The 27,582-nt window shown below is 50.3% G+C and overlaps 1 protein-coding gene across 4 annotated transcripts in view; it reads left to right on the top strand.

Moving 5' to 3' along the window:
• The window catches only part of KANSL1 (KAT8 regulatory NSL complex subunit 1), an 82,777-nt gene that overhangs the window by 44,052 nt on the left and 11,143 nt on the right, over positions 1-27,582 (top strand). For all 4 annotated transcript variants that reach the window (XM_034070155.1, XM_034070154.1, XM_034070156.1 and 1 more), the window contains exons 3-6: positions 17,180-17,321; positions 21,315-21,419; positions 25,476-25,591; positions 27,057-27,252. In XM_034070155.1, the coding sequence (XP_033926046.1) occupies positions 17,180-17,321; positions 21,315-21,419; positions 25,476-25,591; positions 27,057-27,252 (559 nt within the window). The remainder of the gene's footprint in view (positions 1-17,179; positions 17,322-21,314; positions 21,420-25,475; positions 25,592-27,056; positions 27,253-27,582) is intronic.

Here is a 27,582-nt window from a genome sequence, read left to right on the forward strand (position 1 = left end):
CCAGTGAGGTTTTTACCCATCAGCTGCTGGAGGATTGCTTTTAAGGACCTGGTTATGTTTGAACTCAGTTGTGTTTCATGTCTAACCCAGTCTGGGTATGTTAGGATGCCCCATTTGTGTGGCTGTGGCACTGTAACCATGACATGCAGCTTAGACCTGCTTGAAGCTGTGCTGGTAACACCTTCACCAACATGCTATAAATAGCCAGTGACTTCCTGAACATAACTAGTTTCTTTATTGTCCTAATAATGCGTGAAGCAGGATTGTGCCCCATCCAGATGTGTCCCTTTCCAGCAGGACTTCCAGAGGTGGCTGTACCTTCTGTGCCAGAGCATCTCTTCCTTAAGGGATGGGTGTTTTGGTAGCAGACCTTCCTTGCTGCCAAGCGTGCGGATGATGATGGATGCAGGGCCAGGCTGTGCTCTCCTCTACCTGGATGATGGATTAGGAACTGAGACAAGTAGTAAATGTACTTAAGGGATGGAGTCTTGCTTGCCAGTTTCCTTCATTTCAGGCTTTCTTTGAAGAAGGTGACACACATCAGATGTGATGCTGCTGGATCCTTGCCATCTGGGTAGCTTTGATTTCCTATATGTGCCTTGAGGCAACCGGTGCTATGGGAAACTTGCTGTTCTTGATCCTTGTCCAGCCCTCTTTCAAATGCTTATTTCCCTGATGGGCACAACAGTGAGGTGAGGGCATCTCAATGCTCTGCCCCTTTTGCAGGAGGCTTTAATGGCAGCGAGAATACAATCCTTGGATGAAAGCCTTGGTGATGGAGCTGATCCCATGGAGTGATCCAGACACTTGGCTCTGTCTCTCAAAACTACCACGTCAGCTGAATGTTGTAATACTCTTAGTGCTTGCTGGGTCCTGGTGGTTGGGACACATTGCTAGGGCTGTAGTTATTGTGCCTGCAGGCTCCCTGGAGGAGCACACAGTGTGCATGGACAGTGCATCCCCATCTTCCAGCTGCTGGCTGTAAAGAGCAGGGCAAGAGAGAGATGGATGGAGCAGTGTGTGTTGGGCAACGGGACAGCAGAGCTGCTGGAAGGAGACTAAATGATGCTGAGAGAACTGGCAGGGAAAGAAAGAGCTTAGAGAAACGGTGTCAAGAATGTGATTCTTGTGTAGCCTTAGATCATAAGGCCAGATGAGATCATCTCTGTAAGAGGAGATCATCATAGGGCTGGGATGGAGCTGAGCAAACTCCTGTTTGCTTGAGCTGGAATCAGTTCTCAAACCCACTCTTATTTCTGCCTTGAATTTGCTCAGTTTGATCTCTTTGCCATCAGTTCTTATTTCTTCCCCTGCCTGTGGGAGGGGAAGCCCTCTGGAAACACAAGTACTTGTGGATGGGATGTTGTTCCTCTCGCCATCTGAAGAGAGCTCCGGTTGCAGTTGGAGGTGTAATGGCTTTTAAAGCCTGTTATTGTGGCTCTACCAGCATTTTCTGCCTTGTGGATGGATCATTCATCCCCCACCTTAATGTTCTTAACCAAGGCTTCATAGTGATGTTCTTATTCCAACAGTGGCTTTCCTCAGTGATCCGAAACATCTTCTTTCCCCTCTTAAAAACTAAGACAATCCCAGTACTGTAGTTCTGGCCTATATCCTTTTGTCTGCTAAACATGGTCGGAAGTGTTAAGTGTGTTCTCATGTTTTGCCTGCTGTCAGTACAAGTAAGGTACCTGGTCAGGGATGCAACTTACTGCACTTTGTTCCTTCAATGAACACTTACTTAGATACTTGTTTCTGCATAAAACCCCTCAAAGTGCCCCCCCCTCTTTTTGGTCTTCCCTTATTGATTGGAACTGAATTGGCTTTAAGGTCCCTTCTAACCCAAACCAGGCTGGGATTCTATACTGAGATGCTGTTACAGCTCTGACATGCAGTGAGGGTGATGCTCTGGCATCGTCTGAAGACAGGATGAAGCACCAAGGCCTCCCTGACACCCCTCTGAAGATGCTGCTGTAATTCCCTTCCATGCACACAGGAGGTAGTTGGCATGTAAAGCTTGCACAAGGGTTATATTGATGCCAGCAGGAGTTCTGCTGCAGATTGAAGGGAGTGTGCCCTAAATTCATGCTGTCCTTTAGACCCTAATGATAAGTGCACATTGGCTCCATTCCCAGGCAGACATTGACACCTCTGAATCGGAGTTGCTGGGAGGTGAAGTGTCTTATGCTCCAGGATGTGATTTCCACATCCAGGGCCCCAGCCCACAGTAATAAGGACTTTCCACTCCCTATTTACTACTTGTCAGCTTCGGAGCTGTGAAACCAAACCAGGATTTCATTGATGAATTCCTTGGATGCCTCTTTCTTGGCTTAGATGCTTCTGCCCCTTCTTCCTTGTCTCCTTTCCCTGTGCCATCTGTCACTTGCTTCCTCATGTCTGACCTATTTATGAAGCGTGTTTGCACAACCCCTCATGCAGTGGTTGCAAGGGGAGCGTTTGAATGGTGACCAAGCTGATTTCCTCTCCCTTTCCATTGAATTCACCAGGTCCAGAGACAACCCATACCATTGATGGCCTATCTCCAGTCTCGGTGTTGGTTTCCAGTGGCACTGGAGGCTGGGGCTTGCCTGGTCCTGGCAGGAGGTGGCTCAGGGTTGGGTTGCAGCCCTTGCTTGTTGGAGTTCAGCTTTCACAAAGAGGAACTGGATTGACCAAGTGCTGGACAGTGATTTCATTGTCCCGGCTCCAGGTTCCCCACTTGCACCTGTTGGAGGGCAGCAGCAGCCATCTGGGCTCTCCCATCCAAGGATTAAGGCTGGGATGAGCTGCAGCTGGTTTCCAGCAGGCTCTGCCAGCACAGCTCAGCCATGAGGCACGTTCCTGCAGGAGCAACCAGCATCATCCTGCCTCCTTTCTCATTGCTCATCATCACAGACCAGGCTGGGTTGGAAGGGACCTTAAAGCTCATCCAGTTTCCATGGGCAGGGACCCCTTCCACTGGAGCAGCTGCTCCAAGCCCCTGTGTCCAACCTGGCCTTGAGCACTGCCAGGGATGGGGCAGCCACAGCTTCTCTGGGCACCCTGTGCTAGCGCCTCAGCACCCTCACACTAAAGAACTTCCTCCTCATAGCCTTAGATTGAGCTTCAGTTTCCCCATTCATGCATTTCTGGGTGTTTGCTTCCACCTGATGCTGGTTTGTTTCTGTTCCCATGGCTGGATGTTCTGCAGGCAGGGATGGCAGGATGCAGGCAGGGATGGCAGGATGCAGGCAGGGATGGCAGGGTGCAGGCAGGGATGGCAGGGTGCAGGCAGGGATGGCAGGGTGCAGGCAGGGATGGCAGGATGCAGGCAGGGATGGCAGGGTGCAGGCAGGGATGGCAGGATGCAGGCAGGGATGGCAGGATGCAGGCAGGGATGGCAGGATGCAGGCAGGGATGGCAGGACGCAGGCAGGGATGGCAGGGTGCAGGAAGCTTGCTGCGCTCACCCTCCCTCTGCATAGGGGCTTTCTATATGGAGCAAATACCTCTATAGAGCAAATACCTCTAGGAAATGTTGCCACTTCCTTTGGAACTCCCGATGCTCCAGGCTCTGGTGCACAAGCTGGGGGGGGACACGATGGAATGGGAGCTCCAGGGGAAGGATGGGCTTAGAGAGGAGCAGGAATCCCTGGACATAGGCTGCTGCTCGTGTTTTCTGTTGTGGATCAGGCATCCTAACACAGAGCATCTTAACACAGTTAAAGGGGAGGAATTGCTGGAGCTTACAGCTTGATTCTGTTATCCTTGAGACATTGAGGAAAGAAAACAGAGCAAAGTGTGTCCTTCCCTCACAGTAAAAGTGTCTATGGGCAGGACTTGAGCTGCATGTAACTGGTTGTGCCATCCCAGTGGTTGTGACATCCCTGCTCCCCATGCACAGGAGATGCCTCCTGTGCCTGGACTAATAAAGAGCCCAAACAATTGCTCTCACCTGCAAGTTACTGCAAGGAGCAGATTCTTAACCTGCTGCTGACCCCCTTCCTTTTCCTTTAGTCTCACAAGCTGAAATCAAGGCCATATAATCGCTTGTGGACTCGTCTCTGTGTGTATATAAGGGACTTGCTTTGCTCCAGCTGAGGCTTGCCAGCTCTGGCTGTGCCTGCAGTGTGTGCTGTCTGCATCTGAGGGACCTCTTCTGGCACTAAAATAAGGAAGGTTGTATATTGATGGTTCCAGTGGAATTCCTTCTGTGATGCTAAATCCATCCTGGTCTAAAGCAGCCTCCTGCCTGGGGCAGTAAATACAAGAGAGAGAACAGCTACTCTTGAAGGTGATAGATGGGACAGACATCAAGTACCATATCCAGGATCCGAAGGCCAATCTGTGATGGAGCAGAGCATGATCAGATTCAGGACTGCAGACCCACTTGTGAGCCTCTTAAACCCTATCACACTTTCCTTGCTCCACCACGCTGTGAAGGATGGATGTTGGACATCACTAGTGTAGTGCCCTGCTCCCTAAGGGGAGGGTGAATAAGTACAAGTACTGGAGTCCCACTGAGCTCACTGTGGATGCACAGACTGGCATCAAAGATAAGGTAGTAAATTGGTGGTTACAGGGGAAGACTGCTGTTAACTTCCTGCCCTTATGTGTCTGTACATTGCTGTGCTTCCTGGTCACATGTGGATTTCCCCCTTGGATCCTACCTGGAGTTAATTCCATCTCTCTGCTCTCAATGGGAGTTCTACAGATCCTGTGGCTGATGCCTTTTGAGTCTGTAGAAGAAACGTGGCTACACACTTGTGCCTTTACCTTATTGGACTCTGCATTATCTGAGGTTTGTCCCTACTGGCCAGAGCATGACTGGAGACCTAATAATAACCCTCTGGTAACAGGGGGAAAGTATTTTAGTAAGAGATGCAAATGGCTCATGAGTTGAGGGGATCTGAGGCTCTTGGATCAGAACTGCACATCAGCAAGAGGTTTGTACCATAAACTGCATCACTGCTTGTGCTTGGGGTATATGGGGTAAAGCAGGGTCTGGTCCAACACAGCGAGGTGGTGGTGACAGAAACACACATGTGGGATACACTGGGATGCTGATGTCTTACCAGGAGAACTGGAGAGAACACTGGGGAGCTGATTCTCCAGCCTGGGCTCAGAAAGCACATCATTCACTTCTGTGCCCCTTTGAGTACTGCAGAGTGGAAGTGAGTTAAAGGTTTATCTGTGCCTGTGTGTACTTGAACACAAGCTGTTTCACATGGAACTTCTGTTCTATACAAAGCTAAACCCTTGTTTTGGGGTTCTTTGGGTGGCTTTATCTGCTGCAAAGCTGCAGCAAGGCCAGGAGAGCTGCAGGAGTGTCTTGTTTGGGGTTCAGGATGTGCTGCTGCTCTGCTCTGCCTGTGCTGTGGTGGGGGAACTGATACTGCACTTGTTGAACTGAAGCTCATATCCTGGGATTCCTTTGTCTGAAGAGCTGGACTGAAACTAAATGGATTTCCTGAGCTTTGTGAGAGGCCGGTTTGGGGAGAGCAGCACTTAGATCTGCTTAAGCCTGTCCTGATGCCCACCTCATGCCTGGGATGGCCAAACAGAACCAGAGACCTTGGGTAAGCTTTTTATTCACTGTTCCCATGCAGCTTTAGCTCGGTGCTGCTTTTGAAGCTGCTGCCCTGCTCTGTGTCTGGTCTGCCTGAGCACACACATCCCAGCTGGCCAGAATGGGGACCACAGAGCAGTGGGAGCAGCTCCCTGCTCTGCAGGCTCTGGTGGCTCATTCAGCAGACAGCAGTTTGGATGGTGTGTGTAGGGATGCAGCCGTACTCAGATCCTGCTGCCTTCCCCCTCCAAGGCATCCCCCCTCTCTCAGGGCTTGAATTACCCATACTCTGGTCAGGAACATAAATAGGGGATCTGTAAGTTTGAACATTAAGGCCTTTGTCAGCCCACAGAGTAGCAGAGGCCTCCTGTGGATAAAACTATGTCTGGGGGGAGGTCCTTGTTGTGCAGTGCATTGAGGTCTGTTGAAGGATGGGGGCTCGGCAGCATTGAGGCTCAGGTCCTCTCTCCAGGTGGAGGTCCAGCAATGAGGTTTTTACTCCTCACTCCCCAGTGCTTGTGCTGGGCACGTTTGTCCTTGTACCAAAGGGCAGTACATGCAGCCAGGGTGGAGGAGAGGATGTTGACCCATATAACTCAGTGGCAGCCCTCAGATGCTTTGCCAAGGAGTCCTTTTTGTCTTGGTCATGTCCTAGCACATCATCCAGACCTGGCTTTCCAGCTGAAGCATGTGCCACCTCCTGCCTGTGCTGTGCTGAGGGGTACGGGATAATCCTCGCCTCCGCTGCAGCCTCCATCCTGCACTCGGCTCTGGGTTTCACTTGTCTCTGCTGTCCTGAGCAGCTTCACAGCCCACAATGAAGGTTTTCCAGCAGAGCACATTGTTCCTGGTTAGGTGCATGTAGTACTAGTGTGACCTGAGCTCAGCAGCTCCTGCTGATGAATCTGTTCTATAGTTACTCAAACAGAGAAGACAAATCCCAGCTCAGCAGTGACACTTCTCATGGTAGGGCACTGCATTGCTTACAAGCACTGCCTGGCTCTGGGCTGGCCTGAAGCAGGTTCCTGTACCAGTTACATCAGCCACTGGGTATCACAGTCATTGCTGGGGGTTAATCCCTGCTGGCAAATGTGTTCAGGAGATGGCCAGGGCTTAGAGAGTGGGTCTCTGTGGGGCCATGCAGAGGGACCATGCAGAGGGACCATGCAGAGGGACCATGCAGAGGGGCCATGCAGAGGGACCATGCAGAGGGACTCACACATGCAGTAAATGAGCTTTTTGAGGGGAAAACTTGATAAAGCAGCTAGGAATGTCCAGGATATTCATGGTGTTGACAGCCATCCATTGGTGCGAGAACTACAGTGAGGGATGTGATGTGATGGGTCCGTTTGCTGCATGCAGATGAGGAGTTCCCTGCAAACCCTTCATTAGTGACCTTCATCAGTGGCCAGAGTTGCTCTTCGTTGACCTGGTCAGAGCTGGGTCCTGTCTTGGAAAGCAGAGATGCTCTTTTGTGGCTCCAGGTGGATGTTCGGATCCTGTTTCTTCAGTCCTTTGTGTGCTGGAGAAGAGGTTTCATGTGGCCAAACAATGCAAATTGTGCCTTTTTCCTGGTGGAATTGAGGTTTATGGATTTTCACAGCTGGGAATGCTGCACTTTGTCCATCCTCAGCCACCCCTCCTGAGCTCTGCCCAAAGCTCCTTCCTCCTTATGCCCAGTTTATCTACCCCAAACCCAGCATCTCCTCCTGCATCCATACTGGGAACCTTTCCATATCCTTTGCTGTGGAACGTGATTCCTTGCTCTGTACCTCCTGACCTCGTGTCTCCAGTGCTGCTTGTCCCCAGTTAAGCAGCAGGAGCAGAGACCTCCCCAGTGCTCCATGTGTTTCCCTATGGCTCCAGGCAAACGGAACATGGTGTGATTCACATCCATCTCCTGTCATCCACCCTCTCTTTCCCTTTCTCTCTGGGCTGTTTCACACTCACGTACTGTATAGTAGTCCTTTAGCCAGGATTATTTTATCCCACTTGTTAGATATAAAGGGCTTGGAGGCCAGAGCTGTGTTATTGCTGTGTTAACTGGAAGGGCTCCTTGGGTTGAGAGTCCTCCTCCTCTTGAATGGAGGCCAGGAATGGTTTGCCTGCCCCTTCCCTTGCCTGAATGACCTTCAGATGTAATAGTGATGTGTAGCTTTACCTGCTCTCTGTTTCAGACAGAAGAGGTGAGCTCTGTCTGCTGGTGTAGGGCTGTGTCTTACTGCACACCCCTTTGTGCAATGAGCAGAGCACTGCGACTACAGAGGCCATAGCAGCAGCTTTATTCAATGGGTGTTCTCCTTTCCCAAAAGGTGACTTCCAGCAGGGATATCTGCCCCTGCTTCAAGCCAGAAACAGCATCTTTTCTCTTCCTACAGCTCTGAAGCAACTTGGATTGCAGGCTTGGAAATGAGGGCAAGCCCATGAGTGGGCATGAGATGCAATTGCACACATGCAGGTCGCTCCCTGATGCACAGTGGTCCCGCATGGCCTTGGGAAGCAGATTGCTTCTTGCTTCTCCCCTGGAAGGCTGACAGCTTGGGGAGCCTTGGGACTGCACCTGATGGGTGAATTCAAGCCACTGATGCTCTCAGGCATCAATGCTGCTTATTTGCTGCTTCAACATCCCCTAAAATCCATTTAGCCCACCCAGCCCATCCATTCCAGCTGTGTCAGGTATTGATAACTTCTGCTTTGGCTGCAAATCCTTACCATAGAACCATGGAATGCTTTGGGTTGGAAGGCACTTTAAAGCTCCTCCAGTTCCAACCCCTGCCACAAGCAAGGATACCTTCCACTGGAGCAGTTGCTCCAAGCCCCATCCATCCTGGCCTTGAACACTTCTTTCTGCCTGTATTGTTCTAATGTCACTACTACATGGTCCAAACAGATGTGTTTTTTCTTGTCTTCTGTGTGTTTAAATATGTGATTGGGAACGAGGGGTGAGGAGGACTGGAAAACCCCCATCTTTTTCACAAGATCCATGGCAAAATCCCCTTTGACCTCAGGTCTTAAAGCTGCATAATAGAAAGTGAAGAGATTGAAGCTGTGTTTTCATCCCTGGAAGGATGGGGATGCTCACTCCTCTGTCCCTACTTACTGGGTGCAGTGGAGGGGGGAAAGGAGGACTTTGTGTCTCGTGCAAGGTAAACCAAGAGGAAAAGGAAAGCTGGTTTTATTCCCATTTATTTCCATTAATCCTGCTTGGATTGATGGAAACAACAGTTGAAAACAGCTTGGGCAGATGTCTGCATCCCATGTTACCCTGTCAGCTCCATTGTGGGAGGTTGGGTGAATACTGAAGGATGTGTTGTCATCTCCTCGTGCAAGGAGGGCTGGGGATAGGGATGTAAAGAGCTTTACCTTTGAGATTAACTGCAGGTTTTTGTTGGCTATATCATGGGACTGCTCTGCTGGTGCTCCCCGAGTGGAAAACTTCACCCCACTGGATAGCTGCACTTGTTTCAATGGAGCTGAGGGCAGCACCATCAGGACACTGCTGCTGCCATTCTCTTCTATGGTGTGAGCAGGAAGGTTTGAACATCCTGGAGAACAATTCCATGAATTCTGCCTTCACTGAACTCTGAACAATGAAAAGCATGTCCCAGATCAGTCCTGTTCTGACATGGTGCAGTATTGATGCTCTTCACTGACCGGAGCTCTCAGCTGCTGTCCTCACACTGGGTTTTACATAGTTCCTGTATTCTGGAATATTGATTTACTGTGGAGCACAGAAATGTGCAGTGCTCAGCAGAAGGGCCTCCCGATTGTTCTGCTCCAGGAACACTGCTGCTCAGGAATGTGACATCCATTTTCCCTTTGAACAATAGGCCATGATTTGCATAGCCTGTGTTCTTGCTTCCCGAGGGAATCTGGCCTCCAGCTCCCCCACTTTGACACCAAACTCCCATTTCCACACATGCAAACAAGTGTAATCACTTCCCAAACAGTTTACTCAGTGCTGTCATATTCCCCTCCCTGTTGTGAACTTACTTGTGTCTGAAGGACATAAGATGCTCAAGCATCCCTCCTTGGACGATGGTGGTTGCCATTGCAAGCCCATGAGGTGGCTTTTGACTGAAGGTGTCCCAGCAGCTTCCTAGAGAGGATGCTGGTTTATCCAGGGGTGCTTGGGTTGGGGTCTTTGCCCATATATATCCCATATATATCCCATATATCCACCTGTGTGTGCTCCTCCTGTGCTTGCTGCTCTGCAAGCACAGTTCTAGGATGGAGGTGTGGTGTTTGTGGGTGTTTCAGGACCTCCTATCTTAAAGTCAATGGAGTGCCTTCTTGTGACTGGTACTGCTTGCATTGATGATGAAGCCTCTGAGCAGGAGTTGCTGGTTCTTGGCTATTGAGTTTGCCTAAGGAAGGTTGAAATCTGCTCATGAAATCCCACCTTGAATGTGGAGGAGGAAAGATCAGGAGCAACATTTCCACTGACTTTGTGCTCCTGCCACTTCTTTAATCCCATCCGGTCCAACCATTCCCAGCAGTGCCCAGGCCACCCCTAACCCATGGCACTGAGGGGGGTGAACACCTGCAGGGATGGTGACTCCTGTTCCAATGCCTGAGCACCCTGTGGGGCAGGAATTGTTCCTCAGCTCCATCTAAACCTGCCCTGGTGCAGCTTGAGGCTGGTTCCTCTTGTCCCATCCCTTGTTCCTTGGGAGCAGAGCCCAGCCCCTCCTGGCTCCATCCTCCTGCAGGCACTTGGATGGAGCCATCAGGTCCCCCCTGAGCCTTCTCTTCTCCATCTGAACCCCCCATGTCCCTCAGCTGTTCCCCATCTCTCTTGTGCTCCAGGCCCTACACCAGCCCCATTGACCCCACTCCATCCCCTCAATGTCTCTCTTGCAGTGAGAAGTTGGTTGTGAGCTTGAGCAATCCTATTCTGGGGCACCTTGGTGCTTAGTTTGTATTGCCATGAATGGTGTGTTAACCAGAGCTTCAGGATTCCCAAGGAACTGAAGTGCTCTGCAGGCTGTTGTTCAGTTACAGACACCTTCCATACATGGTACATTCTTATGCCTTGTTCCTGGGTTTAGCCACAGGGCACAACAACCTGCCCTGCACTTTCTGGCATCATGATGATGAAGCAGATCTGCACCTTGGCAATGTTCACTCTCCTGTGGCTGCTGTGCAGAGCTGCTGGGAGCATGGGGAGATGGATAGTGAAGAAGTGGTCCAGTATATTCTCTTCTAAAGGTGTATTGTTCACCTGGCTGCTCTGCTGTGCATCTAAAGAGTCAGTTCTGCTGCTGTAACAACAGCTCTTTGTGTCCATGCCCTTGATTCCCACCTCCTGTCCCCAGCTTGCTCCCTTTATAGGCTCACAGAACCATTAGGGTTAGAAGGATCATCCAGTGCAGCCTGTCCCAGTGCTGTGCCCTCCTCAATGGGAAGAAGTTCTTCCTTGTGTTGAGGTGGAACTTGGTGTGGTTTGGTTTAGTTTATTATATACATCCTCCTCCCATTGCTGGGCACCACTGGGAAGAGTCTGGCACCATCCTCCTGGCACCATCCTCCTGGCACCTCCTTTGAGCTGCTGATCTGCACTGATGGGATCTCCTCTCAGTCTGCTCTAACCAGACCCAGCTCCTGCAATCCCTGCTCCAGACCCTGAGCATCCTTATGGCCTCTGCTGGACCCTCATGCTGAGGAGCCCAGCACTGGACACAGGACTCCAGATGTGGCCTCACTAGGCTTGAGTGCAAGGGGAGGAATCACCTCCCTCGACCTGCTGCAGGGACCTGGGTCTCTCCCCGCACCTTGCTCCGTGTTTTGTGGGTGCCAAAAGGGGGTTCACATGTGAGCCAAAGCACTCGCACTGGCATAGCTGGGAGAATGGAATCTGAGTTCAGACTATTGTCACAGAGCAATTGTTGCTGCTCAGGGATGAAGAGCAGCTCAAGTTGGGAATAAGTGCTTGGGGCATCCCATAAATGTCACAGTGTGAAGATCTGAGGCACTTGGGTTTGACACATCCCAAAAGCTCAGAGCTGACCCTGGCAGTGAGTGAGGGAGCTCAGCAAAGGCCTTGAGAGCATTCAGGACATGAAGCTGAGCTGCAGTGAAGCTGAATGCGAGCAGAGCCTTCTGACTGATGCATGTGCTGCCATGTGGGTCATGAACTGAACAGCAAGTGAAGTCAGAGGGTTTGATGGTCACCTTGTTGTCTCCAGGTCATGGGTAACTGTGTCATGAAGCCATGGGAATTAGGACTGTTCTCCTTTTAAACACCTTGGGATGGCTGAAGAAGTCACCTGGAGTAGTGATACAGCAGCAAAGGGTGTTACAGGAACCAGCTGAAGTGATGGGGAGCAGAGGGATGGAGATGTGGATGTTGGTGTGGGGAGATGCACACTTTGGGAACATCCTCTCCACATTCAGGAATGAATGAGATGGAGGTGCCAAGAGGAGCATTATGGAGGTGGTACAATAGTTTGGTTAAAGCTCATGAGAAGCAGTAATGATCAGCACTGAGCCATCAGTGCCTTCTGCATTGACTTCCTCACCCATAGGAGCTGAGGCAGGGAAGGCAAGTTCTAATGGATGGTGGGATTCTAATGCATGTCCCAGGCAGCTGTGCACAGCCCAACCACTGTGGGGTCTGCTGTGTGAGGGACCAAGTGGGAATGGGGACCTGTTCCAGGCAGCATCCCCCCATCAGCTGCCTGTTGTCTTGGTGACTGGCTCTGGTGTCCGTGTTTGGTGTCACCCTCTTGGGTCTTCCCTAAGCATGCTGTTGTGTTGGACAGGGGACAGCAGGATTCCTGTCCTTTGGGATCGGTTCTCATCCCTGCTGGCACAGAGTTGATCCTAGCCATGGTTTGGTACCTGTTGGCTTGGCCATAGGTGAGATGGGCAGAGCAGAGGGAACCATGGCCGAGCTGCTGCTGGGTGCACATTGACAGCACATGCAGACCCTGCCTGGGACATGCTGTCTGAAATCCCACAGGTGGGATAATGAGTGGCTTAGGGTCACCTAAACCATTACATCCTTCCAGTCCTAAACCCAAAACCCATCCAGGGATCCACTCCACCTTTGGGACACCATTCTCCAGGCTTTGGTGATGCTCCTGCCTGTTCCTCTGGAGGTTTCCACTGGATTTGTGAATGGGACTGAGAAAGGGCCAGCACAGACAAAGCAAAGTGACTCAGCATCATCAGCATGGGGTGAGTCACACTGCTGAGCACCACTGCACTGCTGCATCCCAACCAGGAGGTGGGGATGAAATGTGTTATCAGCCTATGGTGCCTTGTGTCCTGCCTGGGGCAGGGGAGGGTTTTCCTTTGGGATGGAGGTGTTCTTTCCAGAGATGCCAAACCTCTCATACCCTGACCCAAGTGCTGGTTGCTCTGCAGACAAAGCTGTGGCCAGTGCTTGCTCAGCATCAACAAGAGGGAGTTGAGATGTGCTGTAGCTGAATGCAGATTCCACATGGCCCTTGCTGCTGGGCACAGCATCCTTGCTGAGGATCTGTGGGGTTTGGCAGGCAGGAGCTGTGACATTAAGTCTTTACCCCCATCCTCTGGAGCTCTTTGGGGAATGAATGAGGGGTGGAGGTTTGAAGGGGATGGAGATGAGGGCTGAGCACATGCTGGGAACAGAAGAGCCCTTCAGGAGCTGCTGTTTCTGGCCACAGGGTGGGGGCGAGTGTTGAGCTGAACAAATTGTTCACTTTGGCTTCCTCGCAGGCAGAGATGTTGTGATCAGCTAATGAGATTGTTCTGCAGCTTCCTCCCTTGCAGTTGTCATGCCAGTGCCTTGGGCAGGGATTAACTCTTGCTCCACCCAGAGAGCTGCTTTGGCTCTGCTCTAGTTAACAGAAGCTCAGTGGTCCGAGGAGGCAGCTTGAATACATGGGACAAACAGGCTGGATTGGGTGCAGAGCTCTGTTAGTGAGGCACAACTGGAGCAGTTGGAGGAGTTGTGTTTGTGTAGTTGTGTGATGCTCGGATGCCTGTTGCTGGAACTGGGTGAGCAGAGCATGTGGCTCCTTCACTTGGGCACATCCTGGGTTTCCAGGCTGCCAGGAGCATTGGTGATGCTGTCCCTAGCACGGACTCCAACAGCAAATGTCCCTGTATTTAACCTTGTTTTCAGTCCTGACATTCAGGCCCCTCAAAAGATGAGCAAAGGGGATGGGAAGCTTTGTTTTAACCTGCATTGAATGCTCAACAGTTCTCCCTTTCCGGTGAATCAGCAGTTGGTTTATCCGTGAGGTTCCTCTTGGCATCCCCCATTGCTCAGGAGCAGGCACTGCACCAGTATGGACATGAAGCATTGCGCTGCATTCACACTGCTAAACCTTGCCCTGGGGCTGCACAAGGAAAGTGTGCAGAACTAATGTGGGTGATTTGGCCTTTAATAGAGCCAACAGCTCAATGGCATAAACTGTCCTGTTTGGAACCACTCTTGTGGTCTGTTGGCAGGTTTGGGCTCTGCTGGAGATCCCAGGTGGAAATACCTACAAGGATGCTGCAGAGGGGCTCTTCATCAGGGGCTGTAGTGATAGGTTCCCTCCATGCAAGGAGATGTAAGGCAGCTACTCCTGTGTGTATGCTCTACTTAGGATAAGCACCATCCATCTGCTTAAGTGAGCTGGACGCTGTCCTTGTCAGGCTGATGCCACCCTCCATAGCCTGTTCTGTGTGAGCTCTCGCACTCAGAGCATGCCCAAGCAGCAGTGGGAATGGTTTCCCTTGGAGCATGCAGCTTTTAACTGCTTTGATGCTGCTCCCATTACTCCTGCTCCATGTCTCATCTCAGGATGAGCCATGCAGATACTCACAGTGACACCACTCTCAGCAGCATCATCCCATGGGTCATCTTGTTCAGCTTAATCCAAACCCCATTTTGGGCAAGGGCAATAAACTTTTACTGACTATCATACTAAACCCCCTCATGTTTAGACATTAGGTTTCCCTGACTCTGGTTGAGGTTCCAGGTGACTGTTGGTGGTGGCAGCATCCCAAGTCATTGCAGCATCTTGTGTGTGGTTGGTACCTTCTGGCCCTGGTTGAGGAAATGATTGTTCTTGTGATTTGTGGAGAGATTAAAGCTCAAGAAATGAGCTCACTTGTTAGCCCAGAGCTGCTGTGCATCAGGAGACATCTCTGCTGCACATGGCAGCAAAGGGTGGAATCCAACAGGCACCGAAAAAAGCTTCATTCTATATATAGAGAACCACACTACACTCGGTGCTGGTTTGGACAGTGCGGCTGAGCCATCATCCTGTCTCCTCCCCCTGTGCTGAGGGTGTCAGGGCATGAAGCAGATGTTACCCTGTTTCACTCCTTGGGTTAGGTCTGGGTTAAATGCAGTGGGTTTTCTTGGAGCAGGATGTGCCTGGTTTTAAGGTGAAGAGCGAGTCCCCTATTGCCACGTCACCTCCATGGGCATGAGGTGGCTTTGATGCTTCATTTCTGTGTAATGTGAGCAGAGAATGAGACGTCTGTACCGGATGAGGATGGTGTTGTTGCAGCAGGCATGGGTGCTGTGGAACACTGCAGAGACAAGCAAGGGAGCCGGCAGCTTGGAAGTGCTCTCAGCAGCTTCTGAGCATCCTAAAACCAATCCCCAGTGCCACATGGATCCAGCCTGCTGGGACCTGGCTTAGTGCTCAGCCTTCCAGGAGTGCAGATGCTTATTGCATTTAGGCGCAGACTGGAGATTCATTGTAGGGGGAAGGACCCTACAGTTTGCAAGGCTTTATCCTGCTTGGAATACAGTAAAGCAAGACTTGTTCGGAGATCTGGATCAGAGCTGCATGGTGCTGGGCTGACGTTGGCAACTGCTCAGCCTGTTGTAAACCACATTAACCCTGTGGTCTCTGCCTTGCTGGTTGGGTCTGTCAGCCCTTTACCCAGCCCTTGGCTGGCTTTGTCTCTAGCTCTGCTGTCTGTATCCTCAGAGTAACCGATGGGGATTAAGACCTGGCCTTGCTGTGGCATCCATCTCCAATAAATACACTTTCCACCAAACATAAGGTCAGTGTTGACCAAAATAGAGCAGACACTTTACACAGGGATATAATCCAAGAGAAGGACTTAAGCTGCTAGAACTGGTTTGCGATGGGCTTTGTGAGGGCTGAAGGCAGCGGATGCCATCCCTGTTTTGGCAGAGATCTGGCCCCATCTCCATTAGCACTGAAGTGTCAGTGCCCACACACAGTCAGGAGGTCCAGCAGGGATATTCCACCAGCAGTGCTTTGTGGACAGCTTTGGCTTGGTCTTTACACAGAGGCTTGGTTTAAGCACTGTGAGGGTGCTGAGGCTGCCCCATAGGTTGGACCAAGGGCCAGGTTGGACACAGGGGCTTGGAGCAGCTGCTCCAGTGGAAGGGGTCCCTGCCCATGGCAGGGGTTGGACCTGGAGGAGCTTTAAGGTCCCTTCCAACACAAACCATGCTGTGGTTTTATATGTTAATTGCCAGACATCCAGATGTGGCAAAGGCTTATGTAGGGGCACTGGGTTTGTGCATGGACTTCCTGCTGATGATTTGTTTCTGCACCATGGTGTGGTTTTCTTCCTGCCTGGGTAGCCTTAATGTTTGTCTACCAGAATCAGGATGCTTAGGGCGTATTTTCATAATACTACAGCATTTAATGTCAGAGCTATAGGTTTATACTTTCCTTACCATCTTTGTGTTCCTGTTTGCTCCTAGCAAACTCTACTCTAGTAGAGAGTAAGGGGTTTGTAACAGTGTCCTGGGCTCAGCAGTAACAGTCATTTTGTCCTTGGTAGCTGGTGCAGTGCTGTGGTTGTGACTTTGGGCCTGGGAACAGCGCTGATAACACCAATGGTTTTAGTTACTGCTCAGTGATGTTTAGTCTGACCAAGGACTTGGTGAGTCTCATGCTCTGCCAGGGAGGAAGCAGAGACAGGACACCTGACCCAGATTGACCAAAGAGGTATTCCATACCATAGCACATCATACCCAGGATGTAGAACTGGGGGCAGTTACGGGTTGGGTGTTGGTTGGCTGGTGGTGCGCGGTTGTATTCTCTTCCCTTGTTATTTCCCTTATCATTACTGGTGGTAGCAGCAGTGGTTTGTGTTGTACCTTAGTTACTGGACTGTTCTTATCTCAACCCATGGGAGTTACATTCTTTCCCTTCTCCTCCCCATCTCTCTGGGATAAGGGGGGAGACTGGGTGGCCGACTGGCTTTAACCCACGACACACAGCTGACTATGAGATGTAGTGTGTATAGTCCACACACTAGTAAAAGCATATTTGTGCCATGTAAAACGTGCTGGTGTTCAGACATGCTCTGTGACTTCAGAAGTCTCTTCTTGAAGAGGTTATCTGCAGAAAGGGGGAGGACAGATGGGTTCTTTCCTCCAAGACTGGCAGATGTGGCCAGGTAGGACTGGAGCTGCTGCTTCAGTTAAGCATGGAATACAGTCTTAACACATGCATAGGCAGGGCTCCAATCACTAGGTACTAAGAGTTGTTTTAATACTGGCTTTTATAGCGTGTCTGCAGTTTGATGGGGCATGGTTAGCAGTGGTTCTATGGTACCAGCCACAGCACTCGGGTGGGAGCTGTTGCTCTGCAAGGGCACGGTGGCATTAAAACCACACTCAGGATAATCCCCCTTCCCTTCTGTGTTTCCCTAGGAGGAGAAGGGCAGAGTGGAGGTGGGCAGCAGACCGTGCAGCCATCGTCAGTCGCTGGAACTGGCTCCAAGCCCACGTCTCAGACCTGGAATACCGGATCCGACAGCAAACGGACATCTACAAGCAGATCAGAGCCAGTAAGGTGAGCACTGGGGGTCTTGCTTTGCCTGCCTCTTAGTGACTCTCTCTTGTGATGCAGTGAGAGCCTGTATGCAAAGGCTGATCCTTTCTCCCCTGCATCTCTCACGGAGCATGTTGCACAGTTGTGACTGATCCCAGTGCTGTTTGGTGCAGGCAGAGTGTGGTTCTTTCCCTGGTTCAATACAGTAACATGGAGAGCAATACCTCACTCTGAAGTCAGCCTTTAGGTACTGAACAGAACTGTTGTTACATGCATGGTTTGAGCCTTTCTCTTCATCTGATTTCTTTTTAAAGCCTTCCCATTCTTTCTTTTGGGGAGTAGCTGAAGATGGGGATAAGGAACAACTTAACCAAGAGGGGAAGGGAGGGGACTGTGTAGGGAGTTAGTTTCGGATGTAATCACATAACATAGGCTCAAAATTGAGTCTGGAGCATAAAAAAGACTGTTCCTAGGTGCTGACCTTTCTCTGTGGAAGGAATTATGCTTTTCAGACTTGGTCTCAGATGGCAGGAGAACGGGGGAGAGCAGAGAGGGGATGAGGAAGGGATTGTTAACCAAGACTAGTTCAGGCATGCACATCTAAATGTCAGGCCTTGGAGGGAGGAATGTCTGGAGTCTGTGGCAAGAAGGTTTATGGTATTGCATCAACTTGGGGATCCTCAGGAATTCAGAGCCTAGCAAATGCTCTTCCCAAGACTGGTGCTGCTCTGTCTGAAACAGCTGATCGTGCAGGATGGTTTCTAAGTACCAAAGAGCTAAACATTTATATGCTAAAATTAAGCAGTGAAAGAAATGAGGAAACTCATGTAATGAAGTGGAAGATTCAGCCCTTTCACTGCATGATGACAACTTGACAGGCTCATGAAAGGGGCTGATCATGACTACAAGCATCCCCTATGGTTTCACCGGCGGTTGCAGGCGCTGGGTATGGTGTCAGGCGTGAAGAGTACATCTGAGGTTTCAACAAACAGGATGTCACCTCTTGATGTGCTCAAGCAAAACACCTCAGCTGTGGTAACCATTGTATGAGCTTAAGATAAAGCATTGCCACTTGCAGGAGCAGCAGGGTTCACATGGAGAGGATCTGGGAGTGGTTGTAAGCGAGTCTCAAATACCCCATCCCTCTGACAAGACCTCATGGAGGTCACTGCTTGCATCCAGCTGTTGTTGTCTTGGTGGTGGTGTCAAACATGTTCTGTTTTCATCAATAAAAACCTCAAAGAGTCATAAGAGCAGCTTGGGACACACGTAAGAGACCAGAGAAATGAGTAATACAGGAGCCTGGTTAGAATGGACTTGGCTTCAGATTGTACAAGGACAACAATGCCAAGAATTTGGTGACACCTTGTTCTTATCACCATAACTCCAGCTTGGCCTTGAGGAAGTTAAAGTCTATCTGCTGCAGGGTCTCAAAGCTGCTCTTCTGGTTTATCCCTTTTTTAGGTTAGTTACCTTGATATTTGAAGGTTCACATCCCAGTGTAGCCTTCAAGATGCATTGCTTGGTAACCCAAAGCAGAAGGACAAGGCAGTCACAAATAACCCCCTGTTTGAAGGCACAAACTGCTGCCTGAGTGTCTCAGCAGTAATTGTGTTTTCAGCACATTGGGATCGGCTCAGTTGGAGCCTGGTGAGACAGGAGGAAAACAACCCATCAGCAAGGCTGTGTTCAGTGTAATGTGCTGTTGTGCCTCTGGTTCTGTGGTGGCTCTGAAGAGCATCTGCAGTTCATTTAAGGGACTGAATGTCCACAAAGGTAATAAGGTTTTGTTCCTTTTCACAACGGGTGGGATGTGGCACACGCTGGTCCCTGTCCCCCAATAGAGTCTCTGCATCCCTGCCTGTGGGCAGCAGATGCTCTGGGTTTGGAAGGAACAAAGAGCATTTTTCCTCTCTTTCTGTGTCTCTTCCGAGTTCCACTCTTAGATGGAATAAGAGGTAAATTCAGATGAAAGGCTCCTTCAGGAACTGTGTGCTCGGTTGTACTCCCATGACCAAAACCCCTTCAAGAGGGGGTTGTTCTGCACATCACCTCCACAGACCCAGGTTCGGTTTGTTCCCAGACCATCCAGGATGGGTTCCCTGTGTTCCCTCAAGCTGCTGCTGTGATCCCTGTGTGGCCTATCCCATAGGAAGGGCTGTGCTCCTGTTGGAGCTGCTGAGGCAAGCGAAGGGATAGGAGTTAGGATCAGCCTCTTGCTGGAGGAGTTTGCAGCTTCCACATGAGCTTCCTGTGTCTCCAATGGTGTGTCAGGCTTTGGGCATGATGAGAGATGTGCTGTCCCTCTGCAGGGCTCTGTAGGACACTCAGTCTCTTTCTGATGTGTCACTCCTCTTCCTCACCCATTAGTCCCTAGGCAGAAGCTGCTGACTGTTACAGGACTGAGACACCCGAGCTCTGTATCTGCCTCTGAGAGCTGTGCAATTGACTGTCATTAATACTGGCATTGGTGATAAAAAGGGGAGTAAAGAAGCCACAAACTTGCCCACGTAGATTGGAGGAATTCTCCTTTCTTCCTTTGTTTTGGAGATTGCTGGTGAATATTGAGTACTGTGACCTTGGAATGAGACAGATGCACTGCTGCTCCTTTCCCCTTCCTGACAGGGAGCTGGGATTTGATGTTGCCCTTCTCATTCCTCTCTCTTATTGAGAAGCATTTAAATAAGGGAGATTTAAAACTGGATTTAAAACTGGCTGGCATGGGAGGTTTGGGCAGTGCAGGTTCTGGATGGGAGCATGAGACCCACATTTGTGTCCCAGGGAAGGCTGCTTCAAAGCCCCAGTAAAGAGATGTGCTTACAGATGCAGAGTGAATCCCTGCTCCTTCCTGAGGCATGGAGCAACTCACTTCAGACTGGGGCAGAATTCCTTGTGCTTGTGTCTGATGCCAGAAAACATCATCCTTGTCCCAGGATGTGGCTGCTCCCTCACTGCTCAGAGGCCACCTGCACTTGTATTTAGCTCTTAGATAAAGTATCCCTGATCTATTCCCATTGTCCTTCTGGAAAGCCACTGATCTATTGTATAGAAGACTGTGTCAAGGCATAAGATGAGCCTTAGGAAGCACTTCCATGCCCACATGGTGTGGGGGATCTGTGGGCTTCGGCTGTCACTCTCTCCTCTACCCATATAATGTGTCCAGGTTCCCTTCCAGGCTCACTTTCCTGCCCCACACTGGGTAACCTCCAGCACTGGTTTTGGATGACTGAGCTGCCTGTTCCTAATCGGAGCAGCCCTGCCCATACTGTGACCAAACACACACTTGTTCCGGCTTGTCTTTGGCCTGGGTGTATTCCTGGCCTGTGGGTTCCACCATCCCTAATCCCATCACCTTTTACCCTGCTTGGTGATGCTAGAGCTCAGAACATACATCATTACAATGATTTGAGTTCACTTTGTGTCGTTCAGAGAGGAGCCTGTAGAGTGAGCTCCACTTCAGACAAACAGGACAGTGTATGTTAAGCTTGATAAAGCAGAGCTGCCACTGTGCTTTGTCCCGTGTGGTTTATCACAGAGGTTTGCTTATCAGGGTTTCTTTCCTTACTGGGTTTTGGGAATATCACTTCTTTGACAGAAATAAGTTTGCTCATTTTTGGCACCCTCTAAACCCATTTGCTTGGCTCTGGTGCCGAGTTCCTCTTTGCACTATGAAAGCAGTGGCTTCCTGCTCAGCACTGCAGCAGGATGCTCTCTGCAATGCTCCCTGCATGCTGAGCCCCTGCCATGCGGGAAGGGTGGGAAGTGGGATGGCAGCAGCTCTGCCCAAGAGGAAGCTCACTGTCTCCTGTTATGGGGCTGAAGGCTTGTGATCTGGAGCCAGCCTCTGGCCTTCCCCCTCCCAGTCCAGTTTAATTGTCTGCAAATCCAGGCGGTCGGAGACTGGTTTTGGCATCCTATCTACTGGACACGGTGGGAATGGAGGCCTGGCTGGGCAGTGGGTGTAGTTCCTGGGACCAAAGGACCTGCAGTTAATTCCTGTTCCCTCTCTTCCAGGGGCTGATAGTTCTTGGTGAAGCATCACCCCCTGATCCTGCAGTAGATGATGCCTCCCGTCCTGTTAGTGCTGAAGTTAAGCTGGAGCCTGGGGCTGACCGGCTGGTAAGTGCCAGCACCAGAAGTGACCGAGTCCAGATATTCACCTTCAGGAATGTGGCATAGGGAAGGTTCTACCTTTAAGCTGTGGTGGAGAATGATGCTCAAACCGTGTGCCCAGCATGGGACTGGGCTCGTGCAGAAGCACCTCTCTATGGCACTGCATGTGGGAGCTGCTGATCCGCTGCTCTGTGGAGCTCACCCCCTCCCACATTGTTTGGGGGTTAATAAATGATAGGATTTAAACACCTTTTAGAGCAGATTCCTCAGGGTACCTTTGTAATACTCATTACCATTTGGTGCAGCTTAAAAACCTTAACTAAGCCTCTCCTTGTAGCAAGAAAGTACTTCAAACTGCGAGCAGCACAGTTAGCAAAGGCTTCTGAAGATGGGGCTGTTAATACCTGCCTGAGTGTCACCCCTTGCAAAGGGAACCCATGATTGCAGTGAGATGCACTGGAAGCTATGCAGAGTGCCAGGTATTTATTATTTAATGCAGAAATGTAGGCCACAGACTCAAGGCTTGATGGTGTGCTCAGCCTGGCTGAGATTACTTCTGATCCTGTGGGACACATCACTGTATTCAAGCGGAGGATTTGGAGTTGTGCTGTTGTAGCTCCTGCTTTCCCATCCTGATGGGAAGAAACAGCTTCACTGCAAGGGGCTGCTTGAGTTTCATGGACCAATATTCAATGTAACTGATCTAGATCCAGCATTTCCCCAGCAGTGACCCTAAAGCTGTCCTTGGAATGTGTTCTCCCATCCCTGGCAGGTCCTTGTCAGGGTTCTCCTCATACTGAATGAGAATAGGAAACAGTGTGAAATGTTTTATTCACATCAGAGCGCAGAGGGGTTGTTAGGAGTGGTTGTAATCAGGTGTCTCCTTGTTTGACACTGGCTCTCGGATGCCTGTTTGGAATGTGAGTCTGTAGTTAGCTGAGCCCCAAACTCTGCTGGCTGTAACTGGGTACAAGGACCAGGTTTTGCTCACAACTGGAACAGTAAATGGTGCTCCAGGTGGAAACGGAGCCACACTGGAGAAGCAGCAGAGGCTGGAGAGCTGGGATGCCTGAGGCTGCTATGGATCAGGCTTGACCCACCAGCATGACACAAGGGTTGGTTTGGAGCAGTGATGTCCGTCTGTTGTGTGCCCTTCAAATTCTCATGCTTTAACCCAAAAAGCACTTGAAGTCCCTTCTGACTTTGTTAAAGACAATCCCATAACCCTAAAAAGTCATGGGTTTGTCCTGGTTTAGGTTGGTTTAGGCATAACCTTTAGGCAACACCTCTGGGCTTCTACAGCCACTGCTGCAGGGCTTGTGCTTAGTTAGACTTGCTGGGAAGGGTGGGGTGTTGAGTCAGAGCCTTGAGCCAGGCCAGAGATTAGCCCAGAGCCCATTCCTGCTGCGTCAGGACACTTACTGGAAGGTATCTCCTGGAGAGGTGCTTATCACTGTGGCATTCTTGGGCTGCTCAGAATTAGACCTTTGCCTTTCCTGCCTCTTTCCCTCCCATCTGGCAGAGTAAGAAACACATCTGCAGCATGGAGTAAGGGAGGAATCCATCCTGTCCCATCTCCAGCTCCTCTTTGGCTCTCATCCCTCCCTTGGCTGGCATGAATGCAGGATACGTGTCCTCAGGCATGGACTTGATATGTGGGATGGGGTTGATAAGCCCTCAAAGGGGCTCATCCTATCATCAGTGGAGGGGAGGTCCTGCAGAGAAGACCTGGGAATGTCTCTTGGGAACTGGAAGCTCAGTATGTGAAGAAGGATTTTTGCCTGAAGACAAGGATAACATGAAGCCCTGAAGAAAGAACTCTGCTGTTGACAGGGGTTCATCACTATAGTAGCAAGGGGGGAACTTAACATTGAGGAGGAAATGAGAAATGATAGGGATGGAGTATTTCTGTGAGGCTTTTCCCTGCGTTGTTTGTATCTTGTCCTAGGTGAAGATCTGAACCTGTTTGGGGTTTTGGGAACATGGGGGAACACTGATGTGCTGGATGGCAGCTAACAGTGACACAGTTTAGGACTTGTCTAGTGGAAGGTGTCCATGGCAGGGGCTTGCAACTGGATGAGCTTTAAGGTCCCTTCCAACCCAAACTGTTCCATGATTCCTGGTGCTGGGCCATGATGACCTGCCAGCAGACATCTTCTGTCCTGCTGTGGGAGCCCCTGGCAGTCTGCAGCTCCTGGTTTCATGTTCTACAAGCAGATGTGCTAAAGCTGAACCTTAGACACACACACCCAACAGTCCTAAGGATCCTAAAGACCTGCACTTCCAGACCTCCTCTGTTCCCAAACCACAGAGAAGAGCTCAGTGTGGAGCATCAATGTGATCCCAGTGTGATGAACACTCCTTCGGTGCCAGCCTGGATGCAGGAGCAGCCCTGGAGCTGGGATGTGTATCCAGGAGGAGGTGATGCAGGAGCACTGGGGATGTCAGCTCTTGCAGTCCTGCTCCTTCCCATTGCATGAGCAGTGTTAGGGAACACCCATCTTCAGTGAGATAAAAGTGAGCCTGGGCTGCTTCTGATAAAGAGCCCTGGGATTGATGGGGTCACCCTCTGGTCCTGCCTGGAACCACCATGGAGAAGAGGGAAGTTCCTCCTTAAAGACCCTTTGTGGAGGAGAAACTGGATGCCCTGCTCCAGGAGAGCTGATGAGTCATGTGCACTGGTGTCATGTGAAGGCTCAGCCTTGCCAAGCCAGCAGGGAAACCTTCAGCTCCTGCTCTGCCTTCACCTCATGCTCCTGGTGGGAGTGATTCCATCCCTGCCCTCACTGTGGGTCTGGTCCTGCACTGGGAGAGCTGCCCTTCTGTAGCACCCAGCAACAGGCAACAGGCAGAAGTTGTCTGTGGTGGTAGCAACAGCTCTTCCCTGGGTGAGTCAGGGCTCTGCTACACTGGAAGCTGTTAGTCCAGCACCTGGAACAACAACAACAACCTATAGTTGTTCCTTGGGTTGGGGATTGACTGCAGGGAAGATGTTCATCAATGAGCATCAATGCTTTGGAGATGGAGGATGTGGCAAGCAGGGGATGTGGAAACCTCTCGATGGAGAGAAATCAGCCCTTTCCTTTTGTCTCTTTTAGCAGTACTTGAGCTGCACCATTGGCCTTGTGTGTGCACAGGGGAAACCCAGCTCGAGAGGCATGGGGAGGAAGTAGCACAAGAGAAGAGACTTTAACCCAGGGGAGGAGGGAAGGAGGTCCCTGAAAACAGAAGGGGCTTCAAGGATGAGATGGGGGGATGAGTGCCAGGGAACATGCTGGACCACACTGGCATGTGCTGGGGTGGAGAACAGGGATGTCATAGGAGGTACAAAGCCTGCGTGTCCTTGGAAGCTGCACTGAGTCCCCCTGTTGAGGCCAGTGGGAGATGTGGGGCCATTCAGTGCTGTGGCTATGCAGTAACTGCTGCTCACAGCACAACAAAGCAGGGAGCTCTGTCTTTAACTTAGTTTTCACTTCTTTCCTCTGTCAAAAAGGTGTTTATTGGGCAGTTTTAACTTCATAAAGTTACATCCCAAGCCCACAGCTTGTGCATCCTCATTTAACACACGTTTTAAAGCACCATTTGGACCATGTTTGCACAGGTAGGTAGTTAACATGCAAATTGAGGTTTGCAAGTCAGTTCCACTCTCCCTCCCCTCCTGTTTTCCCCCAGAGTGCTTAGACAGGAGCTTGCAGCCAGGGCTTAGAACACAGCATCAAGCTTCAGAAGCCGCCTCGAGGTTTACAGGTACTTATACACTTGTTTGCACTGTGGGACAAGATGTAGGATCTCCTTAAAGACATTGGCCTTCCATACTCCTCAGTGGGTGCCTGTGGGGAAGTGAAGTCCTTGAAATCCCTGTCCTGTACCACCCTCTTGCCAGAGCTGCTCCGAACAAGCCCTTACATCTGTGCTCTCCCATTCACATAGTGGCTTCTAAACCCTTGAAGTCCTGTGTGGAAGCCCAGTGCAGAATCCTCAACTAGAAACTGGGCAGAAGAACATTGTGGTGGTTGAAGAAGCTGCTTCTATTAATCCATGATCTTTCTGATCCTTCCTTAGGGTGTTTCTGCATCCCAGCCACTGGAGAACTTGGGTATTCCTGCTGCAAGTACTCCTGATTCCCATCCCACCAAGCCCTGTGGAGCACCAAGACCCGTCAATGGAGTTATTAACACGTAAGTCAATGGAGTTAATAACATGTAAGTCAATGGAGTTATTAACATGTAAGTCAATGGAGTTATCAACATGTAAGTCAATGGAGTTATTAACATGTAAGTCAATGGAGTTATTAACACATAAGTTAATGGAGTTAATAACACATAAGCTGCTTGCATATTATGGGAAGAGTTTGGTTGTTATGATCTTGACAAAGTCCCATTGGAACTGGCCTGTAGCACGCTGGTTGATGGTAATGGTACAAACAGCCTCTGGTATGGTGGTACTTGATGCTTGGAAGCATTTTGGAGGACATGACATGACATGCTGCACTGTTAAATGGCATTAAACTCTGTGTCCCAGCCTGCAGCTTGATGCATCCTGGGGGCAGCCATGCAGTGAGCGTGTTCCACACTCTTCCTGTATGGATATTGTCCATACACATGCAAACAGTGGGATTCAAAGGTACCAGCAGTTCTTTTGCTGGCCCACGTTCTGGGGATCCTGAGGAGTCCACATCCCATTGATTTGGGAGTAAGACTTCCTGAATCAAGTGTTTCTCTGAGCTGCTTTTGAGGAGAAAGTCTTCAAGTGGGTAAAGTAAAAGAAGTTTTCCTGTGCTACAAGATGATTTCAGGGCTGCAGCATTAAAACCCCTTGAACACAGGGTGCTTCAGAGCCTTCATAGTGGCTAGAGAAGCTTTGCCAGCACCACTGCACTTGCTGAGTACCTTAAGGTGGGAGGGATGCTGCAATGGTGCAGTGTGCAAGCATAGAAAGCACCGATCAACTCACTGCTACAGCTGAAACACTGCAGGCTGTAGCAGAGCCCTTTGTATGTCTGTAGCCTTTGAACTGCAGAGCTTTAGACCACAGGGCTTTAATGTGAGACATGAAACACTTGTAAAATACACATGGAAAGGTTCTGCAGGTGCTGGTGTTCGGGAGGGGGCCGGGGTAGTGATGCCATGGTGCAGCAGGGTGACTGCATGTGGACAGGGAAGGTCTCTGCAGGTAAAGCAGAAAGGTTGATGTTAACATTGCACTGCTGAGAGCTGATAGTTCTCAAATATTCATCAGAATCAAGTTTAAAGCAAGGTTTAGTGTTCTGGAATATTGTGTGTTCTCTGTCTTGTGTCTCTGGCATTAAACTCATCAGGACCTGTTGTCTCAAGGTGCCCTGAACTGTAATCCTGAGTTCTAGGACTGAAGCTGTTCAGGTCCTGAGTGGCTTTTGGTCTCACTCTGTGTCCAGCTTGGAATGCTGGATTTTTTTGTTCAGCACTTCCAGAGGGATTTTGTCCAAGGTTCCATGTGGAAAGTGACCAAAGTCAAAGCAAACAGGAGAGTTGGCTTAAGAAAAGCTTTAAACTCAGCTTAGGGCGTTTGTGAAGATCTGAACTGTGAACCTGGCTGGTCCTGCTGGATGACATGGGGTGGCTCAATGAATAACAGCATCCTTCTTGCTCTCTCCTCTTCCTCCAGTCTTCAGCCTGGCCTGGCAGAACATGCTCAGGGAGATGGTCAGGAAGCTGAGGAGCTCTTGCATAAAAAGCAACGACTCAACATGGTTCCTTCATCCTCGGATGGGACGTGTGTAGCAGCTCGTACTCGCCCAGTGCTGAGCTGTAAGAAGCGGAGGCTCGTCCGGCCGAGCAGCATCATGCCCCTCTCCAAAAAGGTTAGTGCTGGTTGGGGTTGGATACACACCACAGAGCCTGGTGGGGTTCTGATGCATTGGCCCCGTGTGCTTGTGCTGTTTGCATCATGTCCCTGGTTTGGGAACTGAAACTGGTGTGGGTTTTCTTCTCTAAACCAACCAGCCTGAGGTGAACTTCAGGCCAGATGGTTCAATATGACCCAGTGTGAGCAGCTGAAATGAGTCCTGAAGGGTCGAGTATGAGGAAACCTTAACTGTGAGCACAGGAATGAACACAGCCCCAGGAACTCACTGCTGCTCAAAGGACAACTACACTTGTCTGACCTGGAATATGGGGGATGTCTCACAAGA

The sequence above is a fragment of the Melopsittacus undulatus genome, chromosome 17 (genome assembly GCF_012275295.1).
Source record: "Melopsittacus undulatus isolate bMelUnd1 chromosome 17, bMelUnd1.mat.Z, whole genome shotgun sequence".
Classification (NCBI taxonomy): domain Eukaryota; kingdom Metazoa; phylum Chordata; class Aves; order Psittaciformes; family Psittaculidae; genus Melopsittacus; species Melopsittacus undulatus.